General features: G+C 42.0%; 1 protein-coding gene across 2 annotated transcripts in view; it reads left to right on the top strand.

Annotated features, from left to right (window-relative positions):
* The window catches only part of srm (spermidine synthase), a 28976-nt gene that overhangs the window by 11096 nt on the left and 1218 nt on the right, over window positions 1-16662 (top strand). For both annotated transcript variants that reach the window (XM_061782195.1, XM_061782204.1), the window contains 4 exons: window positions 621-774; window positions 845-928; window positions 12320-12465; window positions 12559-12681. In XM_061782195.1, the coding sequence (XP_061638179.1) occupies window positions 621-774; window positions 845-928; window positions 12320-12465; window positions 12559-12681 (507 nt within the window). The remainder of the gene's footprint in view (window positions 1-620; window positions 775-844; window positions 929-12319; window positions 12466-12558; window positions 12682-16662) is intronic.

Raw genomic sequence — 16662 nt, 5'->3', positions numbered from 1 at the left:
TTATCTATCCTATCTATCTAATTCATCTAGCTAGCTATTTACAATTATGTAGAATTAAGTGTACTAAATAAATAGTCAATTTTTTTGCTATCATAATCTCTTCACCGTCCCCACCAAAAAATCTAATCATTTATCGAACCGTGGGTCAGAAATCGGGATGCGTATCGAATCGTGATCTTGGTGTATCGTTACAGCCCTATTAAATATAGGGAAATGGAAAAACTGTACAAAATGATTCAATTGAAATTTATTTCTCAAAAGTTAACTAAAAATTGTACCTAATAAAATGTTTAAAACAAATGATTATTAAAGATTAAATGTGAAATTATTCTAAAACTAATACCACTAATGGTGCTAGTACCACAATTCCAGAATCACTGATTAACAGTATTCAAACGGGATGTTCTTAGAGGGAAGTGGCCACTGTGCTTCGACTCGCACAGTTTCAATCGGCAGGTTGTAACAGAGAGATTGGAAGAGTCGCAGAAAGGCATATAGTGGACGTTCATGGAAATGCATTGGTCGATTCGTGGATCAAACACAATGCAGATTTTGCTCCTTGTTAACGAATATCAATAGAATAGAATATTACTGCAACTGCAACGTTGTCTCCTGTGTAGGACGTTATTGATGTCTCAAAGAAGTTCCTCCCAGGCATGGCCAAAGGTTTCTTCAGTCCAAAGCTCACCCTCCATGTTGGAGATGGCTTTGAATTTATGAAGCAAAACCAAGATGCCTTTGACATCATTATTACTGATTCATCCGACCCTGTTGGTAAGTGTAATGACATCTCCTTACAAAATGTGTTCGTGCCTGATTCTTGTGATTTTTGTTCATGTTGCAGGCCCTGCTGAAAGTTTATTCAAGGAGAGTTACTATCAACTGATGAAGACAGCATTAACCAAAGGCGGAATTCTCTGCTCCCAGGGTAGGTTTATATTTTATTTCATCATACTTTATTCATTTTCAGAAGTGGTATGGTCTTTACACCATGGCTTCTCAACTAGCCTCAACATGAGACTCACATTTCCCATGTTCACTGACTAGCATAGTGTTTATCCACGTTATCAAGCTAGCTGTAGCTCGTAGGTAGCTGGAGCGGCACAAAAACACAAATATCAACCAGAAGTCCGGCACACCCAAAAAACTAACGTGGAACACATTAATCAACCCTTAGTTCTGTCGAAAGTACGTCAGAACCCAGAAGAGTAATCAGACTACAGTTACTTTTTCAAACCAGCAAGAGTTACTTTTGAGTCATCAGTGTCTCTTCACTAAGTACTGATTTGTGGATGGTGACTTGGAAAAAAACACAATCCAGCTATTCAATAGCATTTAACAGTTCACACAGACCGCTGACTTCTCAATAAGCGGAAGAAAGCGATCGGGAGCTGATTGTTGATTCTACAATGCACGGTGACGGTGAAGTACCATAAATGTGCAAAGATATGCATGTTTTCACTATCACCACAGTATTTTTGTGATATTCCTTTGTAAAAAGTGTATTTGATTGTTGTTACTTTTTTATTTACACTTTAAGAATATAGTATTACAGGCATGTTATGTGCGCAATGCATTGTGGGTTAATTATTCATACCGAAGTGCATGGTCATAAATCGGTCATGTAGGTTAAGGACTGACTCACTGAAGGATTTACAATAATTAAATAATATTTACAATGAAAAGTGAGAAGTTTCAACTTTGTCTGGAGACTTATTTACGTGACGTCAGCGCTGCACGGCTGATGTCACGTATATAAGTGCTTCTCCCCCCCGTTAATCACCAACAGCTTTGCTAGTTATTCAGGTGCGAAATCTTATCACATTTTCTCGCTATTTGCATAAAAATTACGATGGTGGGAGCAATGGTGTGTGTGTGTGTGTGTGTGTGCGCGCGCGCGCATGCGCGCGTGCGTTTGTATGCCCCCAATTTCAAACCGGCACTCACTTTAACATTTAACGTATATATACACACACACCGTTGCCTTCATGGACCACAATCGACATCCATCCATCTATCAGTTAAGATTCTTTAGAGAAGTGTACTGAGAAAGGTGTGCTTGTTTACGTTTAGGTACTTACTATACTGTGTTGGCATGTCAAGTCTGTACTAAGTTGCTCATTTAACGTGGCATCAACTGCACTAATATTTAACTTATAGGTTCATGTTGATGACATCATTATGTAATTTGTGTGGCGTACATTACCAAGTAATGGGTTAATGCTTTTTTGTACTGTGGATAAGCGATATTCCTGCCACTTGGCAGCTTTTTTTTAACTTAGTTACTTTTGAAATCAAGTAATCAGTAAAGTAACTAAGTTACTTTTAAGCTCAAGTAATAAGTAACTAAGTTACTTTTTCAAGCTAACTGTGGCAACACTCCAACCACAGTACTTTCATTCCAATATGATAATGTCTGTTACAAATACATATATTTATAATACAGGAAATTTTTGCCACTCACCGAGAATAACGACGGCCTTGCGAGCGGCACCATATCGATATCTGGAAACGGTCCGGAGTGTGGCAGAGTGCGCTTGGAATGCATTTCCAAATGCACCCCATATCATATCTGTGGTTACGTCCGTTTGAAGGCATAGTATGTAGCATCTTTACTCAACGGCAGATTTATTTCATGTACCGTCACTTCATGGATTACATCTCGTAAATTAAAAAATGTAGAGGAAAAGGACACAAGTTACTGTGCTGCTTTTAAGAAGAAAGTGATAACTGTTGCCGTCAGAGGGAGCGGTAAACAATGCTATTGTGAGATTATGGAGAAAATGCAAAGAAAAGCTCCTACCCGGTAAAACTGTACTATTTCAACAGTATCATATCTTCTTTTTCCTTTCAGCTTGTCCCGTTAGGGGTCACCACAGCGTGACATCCTTTTCCATGTAAGCCTATCTCCTGCATCCTCCTCTCGAACACCAACTGCCCTCATGACTTCCCTCACTACATCCATAAACCTCTTTGGTCTTCCTATAGCTCTCTTGCCTGGCAGCTCCATCCTCATCATCATTCTACCAATATACTCACTATCTCTTCTCTGGACATGTCCAAACCATTGAAGTCTGCTCTCTCTAACTTTGTATCCAAAACATCGAACCTTGGCTCTCCCTCTGATGAGCTCGTTTCTAATTTTATCCAACCTGGTCACTCCGAGCGCAAACCTCAACATCTTCATTTCCGCCACTCCACCTCTGCTTCCTGCTGTCTCTTCAGTGTCACTGTCTCTAATCCATACATCATGGCTGCCCTCACTACTGTCTTATAAACTTTGCCCTTCATCCTAGCAGAGACTCTTCTGTCACATAGCACTCCTTCCTCCACCTGTTCCAACCTGCTTGGACCAGTTTCTTCTCTTCCTTACCACACTCACCATTGCTCTGGACGGTTGAGCCCAAGTATTTAAAGTCCTCCACCCTTGCTATCTCTTCTCCCTGTAGCTTCACTCTTCCCCCTCCACCCCTCTCATTCATGCACATATATTCTGTTTTACTTCGGTTAATCTTCATTCCTCTCCTTTCCAGTGCATGCTTCTATCTTTCTAACTGTTCCTCCACGTACTCCCTGCTTTCACTGCAGATCACAATGTTTTCCATCCCCAAGGCAAATAATGCATCTGTGGTACTCTTTCTAGGCATGAAACCATACTGTTGCTCGCAAATACTCACTTCTGTCCTAAGTCTAGCCTCCACTACTCTTTCCCATAACTTCATTGTGGGGGCTCATCAACTTTATTCCTCTATAGTTCTGCACATCACCCTTGTTCTTAAAAATGGGCACCAGCACACTTTTCCTCCATTCCTCAGGCATCTTCTCATCCGCAAGAATTCTGTTGAACAAGCTGGTCAAAAACTCCACAGCCAGCTCTCCGAGATGCTTCCATACCTCCACAGGAATGCCATCTGGACCAGCTGCCTTTCCTTTTTTTATTCTCTTTAATGCCTTTCTAACTTCCCCCTTACTAATCATTGCCACTTCCTGGTCCACCACACTTGCCTCTTCTACTCTTCCTTCTCTCTCATTTCCCTCATTCATCAGCTCCTCAAAGTATTCTTTCCATCTGTCCAGTCAACACATTTCCATCTCTATCCTTAATTACCCTAACCTGCTGCACATTCTTCCCATCGCTATCCATCTGTCTGGCCAACCTGTAGAGATCCTTTTCTACTTCTTTAGTGTCCAACAAGACATACATGTCATCATATGCCTCTTGTTGAGCCTTTGCCACCTCTACCTTTGCCCTACATCGCATCTCAATGTATTCATTTCGCCTCTCCTCTGTCCTCTCGGTGTCCCACTTCTTCTTAGCTAACCTCTTTCCTTGTAAACTTTCATGTACTGTTAGGTTCCACCACCAAGTCTCCTTCTCTCTGTTCCTGCCAGAAGACTCACCAAGTACTCTCCTGCCTGTCTCTCTGATCACCTTGGCTGTAGTGTTCCAGTCATCTGGAAGCTCCTCCTGTCCAACGAGAACCTGTCTCAGCTCTTCCTGAAAAGCTGCACAGCACTCTTCCTTTCTCAGCTTCCACCACATGGCTCTCTGCTCTGCCATTGTCTTCTTAATCTTCCTCCCCACCACCAAAGTTATCTGACACACCACCATCTTATGCTGTCTTGCCACACTCTCCCCTATCACATCCTTATAGTCGGTAACCTCCTTCAGATTACATCGTCTGCACAAGATGTAATCCACCTGCGTGCTTCTACCGCTCTTGTAGGTCACTCTATGTTCCTGCCTCTTCTGTAAAAAAGTGTTCACTACAGCCATTTCCATCCTTTTTGCAAAGTCTACCACTATCTGTCCTTCCAAGTTCCTTTCTTGGATGCCGTACTTACCCATCACTTCTTCATCACCCATGTTTCCTTCACCAACATGTCCATTACAATCTGCACCAATCACAACTCTCTCTCTGTCTGGGATGCTCAGAACTACTTTGACTAGCTCCTTCCAGAATTTCTCTTTCACCTCTAGGTCACATCCGACCTGTGGGGCATAGACGCTAATCACATTATATATAACACCCTCAATTTCAAGTTTCAGCCTCATCACTCAATCTGATACTCTTTTCACCTCCAAGACATTCTTAGCTAACTCTTCCTTTAAAATAACCCCTACTCCATTTCTCTTCCCATCTACACCATGGTAAAATAATTTAAACCCTGCCCCTAAACTTCTAGCCTTCCAGCCTTTCCACCTGGTCTCCTGGACACACAATATATCGACCTTTCTCCTAATCATCATGACAGATTTTCCTGTCATAGTCCCAACATTCAAAGTCCCCTCATTCAATTCTAGGCTCTGTGCTTTCGTCTTCTCTTTCTGCCTAAGAACCCGCTTTCCACCTCTCCTTCATCTTCGACCCATCCATCATCCATCCATTTTCTGAGCCGTTTTTGTCACTTTGAAGTTTTAAGTTGTGTTGTTTTTGTTGCAACTTCATACAAATTTGACATACCCGCTCATTGGTGTTAGCGGGATGGCCGCGTTCATTTGGCTTGAATCCAAAATGTTCCCACATCATCTCCGTGGCGTTAGGCTTTGGAACTAATTCCATTTATGCCGTTCAACTTTATGTTACTGTGCAGTTACCGACTCACCATCAGAAAACTTTGAGTGCCCCCATTTGAAAAGCACCCACACGTGAGCAGACGCACACGGGCGTGCACACGGCCAATCAGAGGGTGGATGGGAGGTTCCCGTCCCACCCTTCACTATCTCTGATGGGTTTAGAGACCAGATGGTTTTCATGTCTGCTTTCAAGTTGCAGATTTTTTTTTTCTTCCTCAAATGGCTTGGCGTACAGGTGGACACTCACTTTTTGTTGTTGTTGTTGCATTCTCGACCCCCGTCTTATACGCTGCATTTCCAGCACCACAGTCCATGCCGGAATATGAATCCATAGCATTGCGTCCTCAGATGCAGATTGATCTTACTTAATGCGTCCCTACTCATTATTGTGCATCTCAGACGCGGGACGCACATCAAGTGAGATCCCTGAATACATAATTGTAAAAATTGATTATTAGGAAAATTAGTACTTGTATCAGAATTTGTATCAGAATTCTTTGGTTAAAACACTGTATGATCACACTGAATGGATTCGGTTTTTTGTTAGAGTTTTAATATAGTCAGCCAGAGTTGCTGTGTATGCAAACTTATCAATGTCACCATTGTTGCTGTCATATTGTGTTGCGTGTTTTTGTTTGCACATTAACGTCTACAGTCATGTATTTTTTAATTCCTCATTTATAAAAAAGCGGCACAGTGGAGACTGGTTAGAGCGTCAGCCTCACAGTTCTGAGGACCGGGGTTCAATCCCCGTCCCCGCCTGTGTGGAGTTTGCATGTTCTCCCCGTGCCTGCGTGGGTTTCCTCCCACATCCCAAAAACATGCATGAATTGGAGACTCTAAATTGCCTGTAGGTGTGAATGTGAGTGCGAAGGGTTGTTTGTTTATATGTGCCCTGCGATTGGCTGGCAACCAGTTCAGGGTGTACCCCGCCTCCTGCCCGATGATAGCTGGGATAGGCTCCAGCACGCCCGCGACCCTAGTGAGGAGAAGCGGCTCAGAAAATGGATGGATGGATTTATAAAAAAAAAATAAAAAACATTCAAGCAACACGCTTTTCCTCATGTTTTTCAGATTGTAGGGTGAAAGCTGCAGCTGCCTATTAGTGTGGACTGAATGGGTGACAATGTTGGGGATATGAAATTCCCGTATTTTGAGGGTAATAGCACGTCAGCAACACACAGTATTGAGGAGAAGAAAACAACTATGAGCTAGTTAATGTTTGGACTGATGAACTTTGTTCAGAATTATAATTGTCATTATTGTTTTATTTTGAAAGAATCTCTGAAAATGACCAAAATGACCATAAAATGGCTGCTTTAAGTTGAGTTGGCGATTATGGAAAAAGTAATGATCATGTTTATTTCAGAATCATCTTTATTTGTCAAGTATGTCAAAAACACACAAGGAATTTGTCTCCAGTACCAGTAATGTGGTAATGCCGGTACAATTTTAATTTTTTAATTTTTTTGACAATTATGCAAAAAGATGCAGAGTCCTCTAGCAATTAGAGCCGTTTGAAATGACTAATAGAACAATAGTCCGGTGCAATGACCATTGTGTAAAGGGGAGAGACTTCAAGAAATTGATGCAGTTTAAAGTGACTAGTAGTGCGATAATCTGGGACAATGTCGATTGTGCAAATGTTGCAGATGCACGAGTGAGCAGTATCGGTCAACAACAGATATGCAAATAGTACAGAGTGGCGACACTACTCTAGTGAGTGCACGAGTAATGTATAATTGGTAGACTTTACACCGATTTTATCAGCCTGATCGGTCTCGGCCGATAATTAGCATTTTATGCTGATCGGTTTTAATGTCATAATTCACCGATCCGAACAATGACTTCATTAATCGGCTCCGCAAGACATTTACTCCGCGTCGTTATCGTGTACAGTATATTTGAATCCAAAAGCTAGTTTATTTTTAGCCTTGTGCGTGCTGGTGGTGCGTGTAGATGAGGTGGTGTCCTGCCTGTCAGGAAGCTGTAAATCCACTGGCAGATGGCAGGCGAAACGCTGAGCTGGAGAAGTTTCGAGGAGAGGAGTTCGGGGATGTTGGTGTTGAACGTAGAGCTGAAGTCCACGAACAGGATCCTTGCGTAGTTCCCTGCACCGGCGAGGTGTTCTAGGATGAAGTGCAGTCCCATGTTGACTGCGTCATCCACAGACCTGTTTGCTCGTTAGGCAAACTGTAGGGGCTCCACCAGGGGACCTGTGATGCTCTTGAGATGGTCCAGCAGGAGGCGTTCAAAGGACATAATGACGACAGATGTCAGGGCGACAGACCTGTTATCATTCAGACCTGAAATTGCAGGTTTCTTGGGGACTGGGATAATGGTGGAGCGTTTGAAACAGGATGGTACCTCACACAGTTCCAGAGCTCAATTGAAGATCTCTGTGAAGACTGGAGCGTGCTGGTCCGCGCAGACTTTGAGGCAGGATGGGGACACAAGGTCTGGGCCTGCTGCTTTGTTGATCTTTTGTTGATTGAAGATATGTCTCGCCACCTGTTCATGGATGGTCAACGAAGGAAGGGGAGTCAGAGGTGCGATGGTGGTCGTCTGTGTGTCTGGGTGGGTGTGGGGTTTGAAAGTGTCTTTTTCAAATCTGCAGTAGAAGGAGTTCAAGTCGTTGGCTCGTCTTTTATTGTTCTCAGTTTGGGGGGTTGGTCGCTTGTAATTGGTTAGCGATTGTAATGCATGCAAGACTGACTTAGATTCGTTAGCGGAAAACTGTTTTTCTAACTTTGCTGCATAATTTCTCTTTGCGATTTTATTTTCTTTAGTCTGCTGGTTTGTAGCACGATTATACAGGGCCCTATCCCCACTTTGATATGCGTCCTCTTTAGCCTGGGGAAGTTGCTTAAGTTTGGCAGTGAACCAACGCTTGTTGTAGTTGAACGTGCGAAATGACTTTGTTGGTACACACACACCTCTTCACAGAAACTGATATAGGATGTGACAGTGTCCGTATATTCATCCAGGCTGACAGCTGAATTTTCAAAGACACTCCAGTCTGTGCAGTCTAAACAGCTTTGAAGTTCTATCTTTGCTTCGTTGGTCCACGTTTTCACGGTTTTCACCGTAGGCTTTGCACATTTAAGTTTTTGCCTGTATGTTGGTATTAAGTAAATTAAGCAGTGATCAGACGAGCCCAGAGCTGCACGAGGCATGGCACGGTATTCGTTATTTAGCGTAGTATAGCAGTGGTCTAAAATTTTATTTTCCCTGGTAGGACAGTCGATGTGCTGCTTGTATTCAGGGAGTTTGTGGTTGAGTTTAGCTTTGTTAAAGACCCCAAGAATAATGAGGGGTGAGTCTGGGTGTTTTTTTGTTTTTTTTTCCAATTTCCTTGACTTGTTCAGCGAGCGTTAGCAGTGTGGTATTCGTGTTGGCTTGAGGTGTAATGTAAACACTGGCGGGAAAGAAAGATGCGAGTAGAATGGCTTACAGTTCAAATCCTCCAAATCCAGGCTGCAGTGTGTGCTGAGCTCCGTGATGTTTTTTCGTTGTTATAGAAGCATATCCCGCCACCTTTTGTTTTCCCGATAACTCCGTGACGCGGTCTGCTCGGTGTAGTTGGAAGCCTGGAAGCATTACGGTGCCATCGGGGACGCATTCACAAAGGCATGTCAGGGCAGCGGAACGTCCGAAGTCTTTACTGGTCTTTGTCAGAAGCTCGTCCATTTTGTCAGGTAGGGAGCGTAGAGTCGCGAGGTGGATCGACGGGAACGCAAATCTGTATCCTCTCTTGCGGAGCTTCACTTGGATGCCGGCCCGCTTCCCCTTTCGTCGTCTTCGCCTCCATGCGCTATAGACCGCAGCCGCCCCTCCGGTGAGTAACTCTGAGAAAAAACTGAGCAGATTTGCTAAAGTTGGTGCAAAAAAGTCTAGGGTAGACTCCCTAATGTTTAGCAAGTCTTCCCTTGTGTAAGTGAATCGCGTAATGTCTCAAAAGACGACCGAAAAACACAAAAACAGAGACAATACTAGAGCACGTAAACGAGACGACCCCACGGGTAGGCGCCATCTTGGAAAGACGATTGATATTGAAATCACGATTAATAAACACGATTATTCATTGATTTCGAAACTTAGTATTTATTTAACTACCAAAACTCAACTTCAAATATAATGTAATAGAACAACCAGAAAAATAAATTAGTAGCAAATAAAATAATATATTTAAAATTAGAAATAAAAAACAAATAAAAATAAATACAGGCATGGCTAAAACATTGGCATGCGTGGGGTGACTGTATTGTCTATAGGGTTGGGCATCATTTAAATTGGAGCGATTCCGGTTCCTCATTTCAATTCCGCTTTCAAACAATTCTCGATTCCGATTCTTTTAGTGGGCTGGGTCGAAAAAGCTTGCATGGTTTAAACAAGGGGTGTGCAAATTATGAACATCCATTTTCTGAGCAGCCCGCAGCATAGACTAAAATGAACATTTCCCTCTGGGTTTTTTATAACCAGTATCTCAATATCGGACCTCTGAACTAAAAGGCAGTGTGTGTGTTTTAACTTTACTTCCTTTTTTAAGCATGTAGCCTTTTATTTTGAAGCGCACGCACCGGAACTCAGCATTTTGGCACGAAAGGTAACTTCACACACACCGGTGAAGACTAAAGTAAAACGAGATGGCATGAAAAAGAGTAATGAATGGAACCAAATGCTCTGTAAAACGTTGATTCCTTTTCCTACCCACCAATGAGGCACAAGGTTAGTGTTTGGGATACTGTGAGATGTTTATGAGAATTTTGTCCCAATTCATTGTGATGTAAAGTTGCTATTTTGACCTTTGGTGAAGTTTTAGCTCAATGTTAGGCTTGTAATACTGTTATAATAATAATTGTTTCTGCTTTCTTTCCAATATAGTAAAATCATTTATATTTTATTTTTGTGTCTGTCATCAGCTCTTACATTGGTTTGATGACTAAAATAAATGCTGAAAACCATCAGTGCAAGACTGCAGGTCACCGTTTAACTTGTTAGCTGTCTCAGTGTTGGCATAGACGTATTTTATTGTTTCACACTCACCCAATTGACTTCACTGAAGTTCCGCGTGGTGGAGGCTGCGGCTCGGAGCAAGAGGGAGCATGTCAGACTTCTACACATCGAGAAAGCCTCCTTTGCACAATATAATCTTATTCCAAGTGTTAGACTGAGGCGACTGGTCATTTATTTTAACAAAGTCAAGACACACTTTTGTTCGTCGCCACTGGACACAAGTATTCGTCCGCGTTCTTCTTTGTTGGTTTTCGCCACTTTTTTCTTCTTCGGGGTCCGCGGACTGTAGGCATCGAAACTGGGAAATTAAATTAAAAAATTTGAAGGATTCCGGAAAACCGAAATGTTAGTCCCGGTTTCTGATGGGTTCACAATTCTCGATGTCCAACCCTAATTGTCTATTATATGTATGTGTTTAAAAAAATAAAATAAAAAAAAACCATTCTCTTAATATTTTGGCATTTGCCAAATATAAATATTGTTGGTAATCCTACTTAACCTAAAATAGGAAAATGTAGTCTGATTTCATATCAGACGCGGAAAAAAACATTTGTCTTTATACACCATGACTGTATCTGCTGTTTCTGCTGTATGCGCTTTGCCCTCTTGGGGGCAGTGTGGTATGATGCCTGAACGGAGCTGCATATTACATCCATCCATCCATTTCCCGTACTGCTTATCCTCACCAGGGTTGTGGGCATGCTGGAGCTATCTCAGCTAACTCTGGGTGAGAGGCAGGGTAAACCCTGAACTGGTCACCAGCCAATCACAGGGCACATATAGGCAAACAATCATTCACATCCACATCCACACCTACGGGCAATTTAGAGTCTTCAATTAACCTACTATGCATGTTTTTGGAATGTGTGAGAGAACCGGAGTACCTGGAGAAAACCCATGCAGGCGCGGGGAGAACGTGCAAACTAAAACCAGGTCCTCAGAACTGTGAGGCAGATGTGCTAACCAGTCATCCACCGTGCTGCCCCTGTGTATTACAGTAAGCTAAAAAAGAGTAGAAGAAGAAAGTCGCAATAAAACTTAATTAAACTCGTTTTTCACAGATTAGGAAAAATATACGCCTGTGAGTGTTATATTGTCTGTCTGTATGTGTTGCTACAGGGTTTGTGTATAAATATTCGTTATTTTAAGGTAAATCCCTCCCGTGAGCTAACGCTGTTAGGTAGCCCGTTAGCTAGCCCGTCAATAGGGTTTTCCATTGATTGAGTCTGCCAGTGAACCCCACCAAGCAACAATTTTCACCACGGTGAACAAGGCTGTAAAATTTATTTTTAGGGGTTGTGAAGCGGCGACATACAGATACATGTCATCGCACTTCTGTTGCATTTAAAAAAAAATAATAATAATAATCTAAACAAATGATCTGTCAGCCATTTACTTTTTTAAGAGCAATGTAAGATGCGTTCCTAATTAATTAATATGTTCTGGATCATAGTTTCGGATATGTTTAGGATTTAAACTATTAACAGAGCAAATTCTAGACAGTTTAAGTAGGTTTTGGTCACTCCCCTTTGCGAAGACCAAGGGTTTACTGTAACACCGAAGAAACAAAGCAGTTTTCAAGTCCTAGAGCCGCATGCTCGTGCCCTAATTCCAGTTTTGTTTCAGTAACTGCAGAGGCAATTACGAGTACAAGTTTAGCTTTTCATGTTTCAGCCTTCGTGTGAATTTTTACAAATGTACAGACTGTTCTTGTCATGTGCACAGGAGAGTGTCAATGGCTGCATTTGGACCTGATAAAGGAAATGCAAACCTTTTGCAAGACCTTATTCCCAGTGGTGGCCTATGCCTACGGCACCATCCCAACTTATCCCAGTGGCCAAATTGGATTCATGCTATGCAGTAAGAACCCTGTAAGTGTTCTCCCCCCACTTTTAAGACACAACCTTGCTTTTCCCCAGTTTTTTATTTGAATAATTATGATCAAGTAATGCCTTCACTTTCAGGAAACACATTTCCGGAAGCCGATGAAAGAACTTTCAAAATCAGAACTGGAAAGCATGAACTTGAAATATTATAACACTGAGATTCACAAAGCAGCATTCGTCCTCCCAGAGTTTGCAAGAAAGGTCAGTGTTGTAAACGTTTGGGTGTTCATATGGTGGGGGAGGGCGATTGTCATTTTATTACTATTAGGGATGCACTGAAATATGGTTATTGAAAATTTACAGCCGAAAATGGACCAAAAGTGCATTTTCGGTTTTCAGCCGAAATACTTTTCGGGGAAAAAAAAACAGACGACACAGGATGTTGTGATTAAGTCAGCAAAAACCGTGGCCAATGCGTGCTTCTCTGGACAGTGTCCGAAATTAACTTTTTGACTCACCAGCCAAGTTGGCCGATAGATATTTCTCTACCGGCCAAAATATTAAATCATTTTACACATTATTTCTATAATACAGTATTATAAAATGTAAAATTTCACAAACAGCTTGCATTTAATTAATAACTGATCAATACAGGGACTAATGACATGACTTTGGCTCATAGCACTGACTGTTTATTTTTACGAGTTTTCTTTTTGTTTTTTGTTTTCTTTGGGAGCTGAGGGAAACCGACCCCCAAAACGCTTATTGGTGGTATATCCCCACCTATTCAAGAATTTTTGGGGTTAAACAAAATAAATTAAACAACCAAATTGTTTAGGAGGGGTTAAGAACATTTTATTTTAGGGGGGTTTCAGCCCCCCTAAGATTGGCTTAACGACGCCACTGGCTTTCACACAGTCCATGAAGTCTGACCACCTCCTCTTTGTGCCACAGACTTACAGCCTCAGTGGGATCATACTCCCTGATTGGATTGCTCATCTTACCTGATTTAAATATGGAAACATTGGCTTTGATTTGTCCATTTCACGGGATCTACGAGATCAGAATCAGAATCCTCTTTATTTGCCAAGTATGTCAAAAACACAAGAAATTTGTCTCCTGTAGTTGGAGCTGCTCTAGTACAACAATAGACAGCCATTTTGACAAAATAAAAATTGAGATATAAAAACAGCAATAGATGGCCATCTTGACAAAAAAAATTGAGACAGAAAAACACATTATGAAGACTCACTTAGCCTCTTGCAATTTAATGGCAAGAGGGAAGAAGCTGTTGAAATGTCTGCTGGTTTGCATTGATCAATAGCTCCTTTCCTGAGGGAAGGAGCTGGAAGAGGTTGTGACCAGGATGTGGAGGGTCCAAGAGGATTTTGGATGCTCTTGTCTTAGTTCTGGCAGCATGCAAATCCTCAAGGGTTTGTAGGGGGGTAGCGATGATATTTTTCAGCAGTTCTGATTGTCCATTGCAGTCTGCATTTGTCCTTTTTTGTGGCAGCACCAAACCACACACTGGTGGATGAACACAAAGCTAATTCAATGACCGCTGTGTAGAACTGCCTCAACAGCTCTTGTGGCAGCCTGTGCTTCCTCAGAAGCCGAAGGAAGTACATCCTCTGCTGGGCCTTTTTGAGGATGGAGTTGATGTTGGTCTCCCACTTCAGGTCCGGAGAGACTAATTCCTAGGAACTTGAAGGTTTCGATGGTTGACACAGGACAGTTGGACAGCAATAGGGGCAGCTGTGGTGAAGGATTCTTACTGAAGTCCACGATCATCTCTACAGTCTTGAGCATGTTCAACTCCAGGTTGTGTCGGCCGCACCACAGCTCCAGCCGCTCCACTTCTTGTCGATACGCAGACTCGTCACCATCTTTGATGAGGCTGATGACTGTGGTGTCGTCTGCAAAGGTTTGCCAGTCGGGTGTGTTGAGGTGCAGTTGTTTTTGTAGAGAGAGAAGAGCAGCAGAGAGAGGACACATCCTTGTGGCGCAAAGGTTCTGATGCTGCGTGTGGATGAGGTGGTGTCCCCCAGCATCACCTGCTGTGTCCTGCCTGTCAGGAAGCTGTCAATCCACTGGCAGATGGCAGACAAGACGCTGAGCTGGAGAAGCTTGAAGGACAGGAGTTCGGGGATGATGGTGTTGGGACTATCTGAATCTCTTTTCCTTTCAAATCAAAGCATGATGACCCAGAAGTACTTGGAGGAAAATATGTTTGAATTCTAAAAATGCTTTAGAAGGTGTCTTGATACAACCTTTAAACCAACATTTAGCATAGGTCACTCCTCACCAACCTTTACGAAAGGAAAGCAGATGCGTTACTGATAATCCAACAATAGTAATATAATAGTAATAGCAACAGTAATATTTCAAGCAACAGGCCACCATCGAAGTTTACGGCAGTTTCACGCTAGAGACTTACGTCAGCAATACTCGCTCTTGCGTGGTGACACCGGTTAGGAAAAGTAGAATCAAATTCATTTTAAACAGTGCTGTCTTTTCATATGTTCAAAAGGAAGCACCTTTTAATCTCACCTACACACGACGACGGTTAAGGAAAGGTGTTGTCAAGTTTAGGATGTTTGACTTTCCGAAGAGGCCCAGAGACTAACGAGCCATGTTCCTGATGTCACTCACTAGGCCACGCTGCCCTTAAAGGCGCACAGTAATTATCCCCGAGAGGTCACGTGACCTGCGCTAGAGGGATCATCCAGTGCTTGAAGCATCGCCTCTGGCGGTCAGGAGGGATGAAATAGGACCAATACATTTTATTTATTTATTTTTATTTTATATGCAATACATTGCTATTTTTCTTGATTAAAATAGGTTTTAAAAATGTGGTTTTTGTGGTCTCTAACAGATTAAATTAATTTAATTCATGTTTTTATATACAATTGAATTAAATTATAAGCTTAGTAATGCAACAAATTAAACTGATAAGTCAAGGTACTACTCTATATACTTTGACATTTTTGTTTGGTGTTTTTATAACGTATAACGAGATTTTTATAACATACAAAGTAAAATACAACCCCAATTCCAATGAAGTTGGGACGTTGTGTTAACAATAATTTGCAAATCATGTTCAACCTATATTTAATTGAATGCACTACAAAGACAAGATATTTAATGTTCTAACTGATAAACTTTATAGTTTTTAGCAAATAATCATTAACTTAGAATTTTATGGCGCTAACACGTTCCAAAAAAGCTGGGACAGGGTCATGTTTACCACTGTGTTACATCACCTTTTCTTTTAACAGCATTCGATAAACGTTTGGGAACTGAGGACACTAATTTTTGAAGCTTTGTCGGTGGAATTCTTTCCCATTCTTGCTTGATGTACAGCTTCAGCTGTTCAACAGTCCGGGGTCTCCGTTGTCGTATTTTACGCTTCATAATGCGCCATACATTTTCAATGGGAGACAGGTCTGGACTGCAGGCAGGCCAGTCTCGTAGCTGCACTCTTTTACTACGAAGCCATGCTGTAGTAACACATGCAGAATGTGGTTTGGCATTGTCTTGCTGAAATAAGCAGGGGCGTCCATGAAAAAGACGCTTGGATGGCAGCATATGTTTCTCCAAAACCTGTATGTACCTTTCAGCATTAATGGTGACTTCACAGATGTGTAAGTTACCCATGCCATTGGCACCAACACATCCCCATACCATCACAGATGCTGGCTTTTGAACTTTGCGTCCATAACAGTCCGGATAGTTCTTTTCCTCTTTGGCCCAGAGGACACGACGTCCACAATTTCCAAAAACTATTTGAAATGTGGACTCGTCGGACCACAGAACACTTTTCCACTTTGCATCAGTCCATCTTAGATGAGCTCGGGCCCAGAGAAGCCGGCGGCATTTCTGGGTGTTGTTGATGAATGGCTTTTGCTTTGCACAGTAGAGTTTCAAGTTGCACTTATGGATGTAGCGCCAAACTGTATTTACTGACATTGGTTTTCTGAAGTGTTCCTGAGCCCATGTGGTGATATTCTTTACACATTGTCGGTTTTTGATGCAGTGCCACCTGAGGGATCGAAGGTCACGGGTATTCAATGTTGGTTTTCGGCGTTGCCGCTTACATGCAGTGATTTCTCCAGATTCTCTGAACCTTTTGATGATATTATGGACCGTAGATGATGAAAACCTTAAATTCCTTGCAATTGTACGTTGAGGAAAATTGTCCTTAAACTGTTGGACTATTTTCTCTCGCACTTGTTCACAAAG

This window comes from Phyllopteryx taeniolatus, chromosome 1 (genome assembly GCF_024500385.1).
Source record: "Phyllopteryx taeniolatus isolate TA_2022b chromosome 1, UOR_Ptae_1.2, whole genome shotgun sequence".
Lineage (NCBI taxonomy): Eukaryota > Metazoa > Chordata > Actinopteri > Syngnathiformes > Syngnathidae > Phyllopteryx > Phyllopteryx taeniolatus.
The sequence above is the reverse complement of the archived record's forward strand: the minus strand, read 5'-3'. Positions and strand labels throughout refer to the sequence as shown.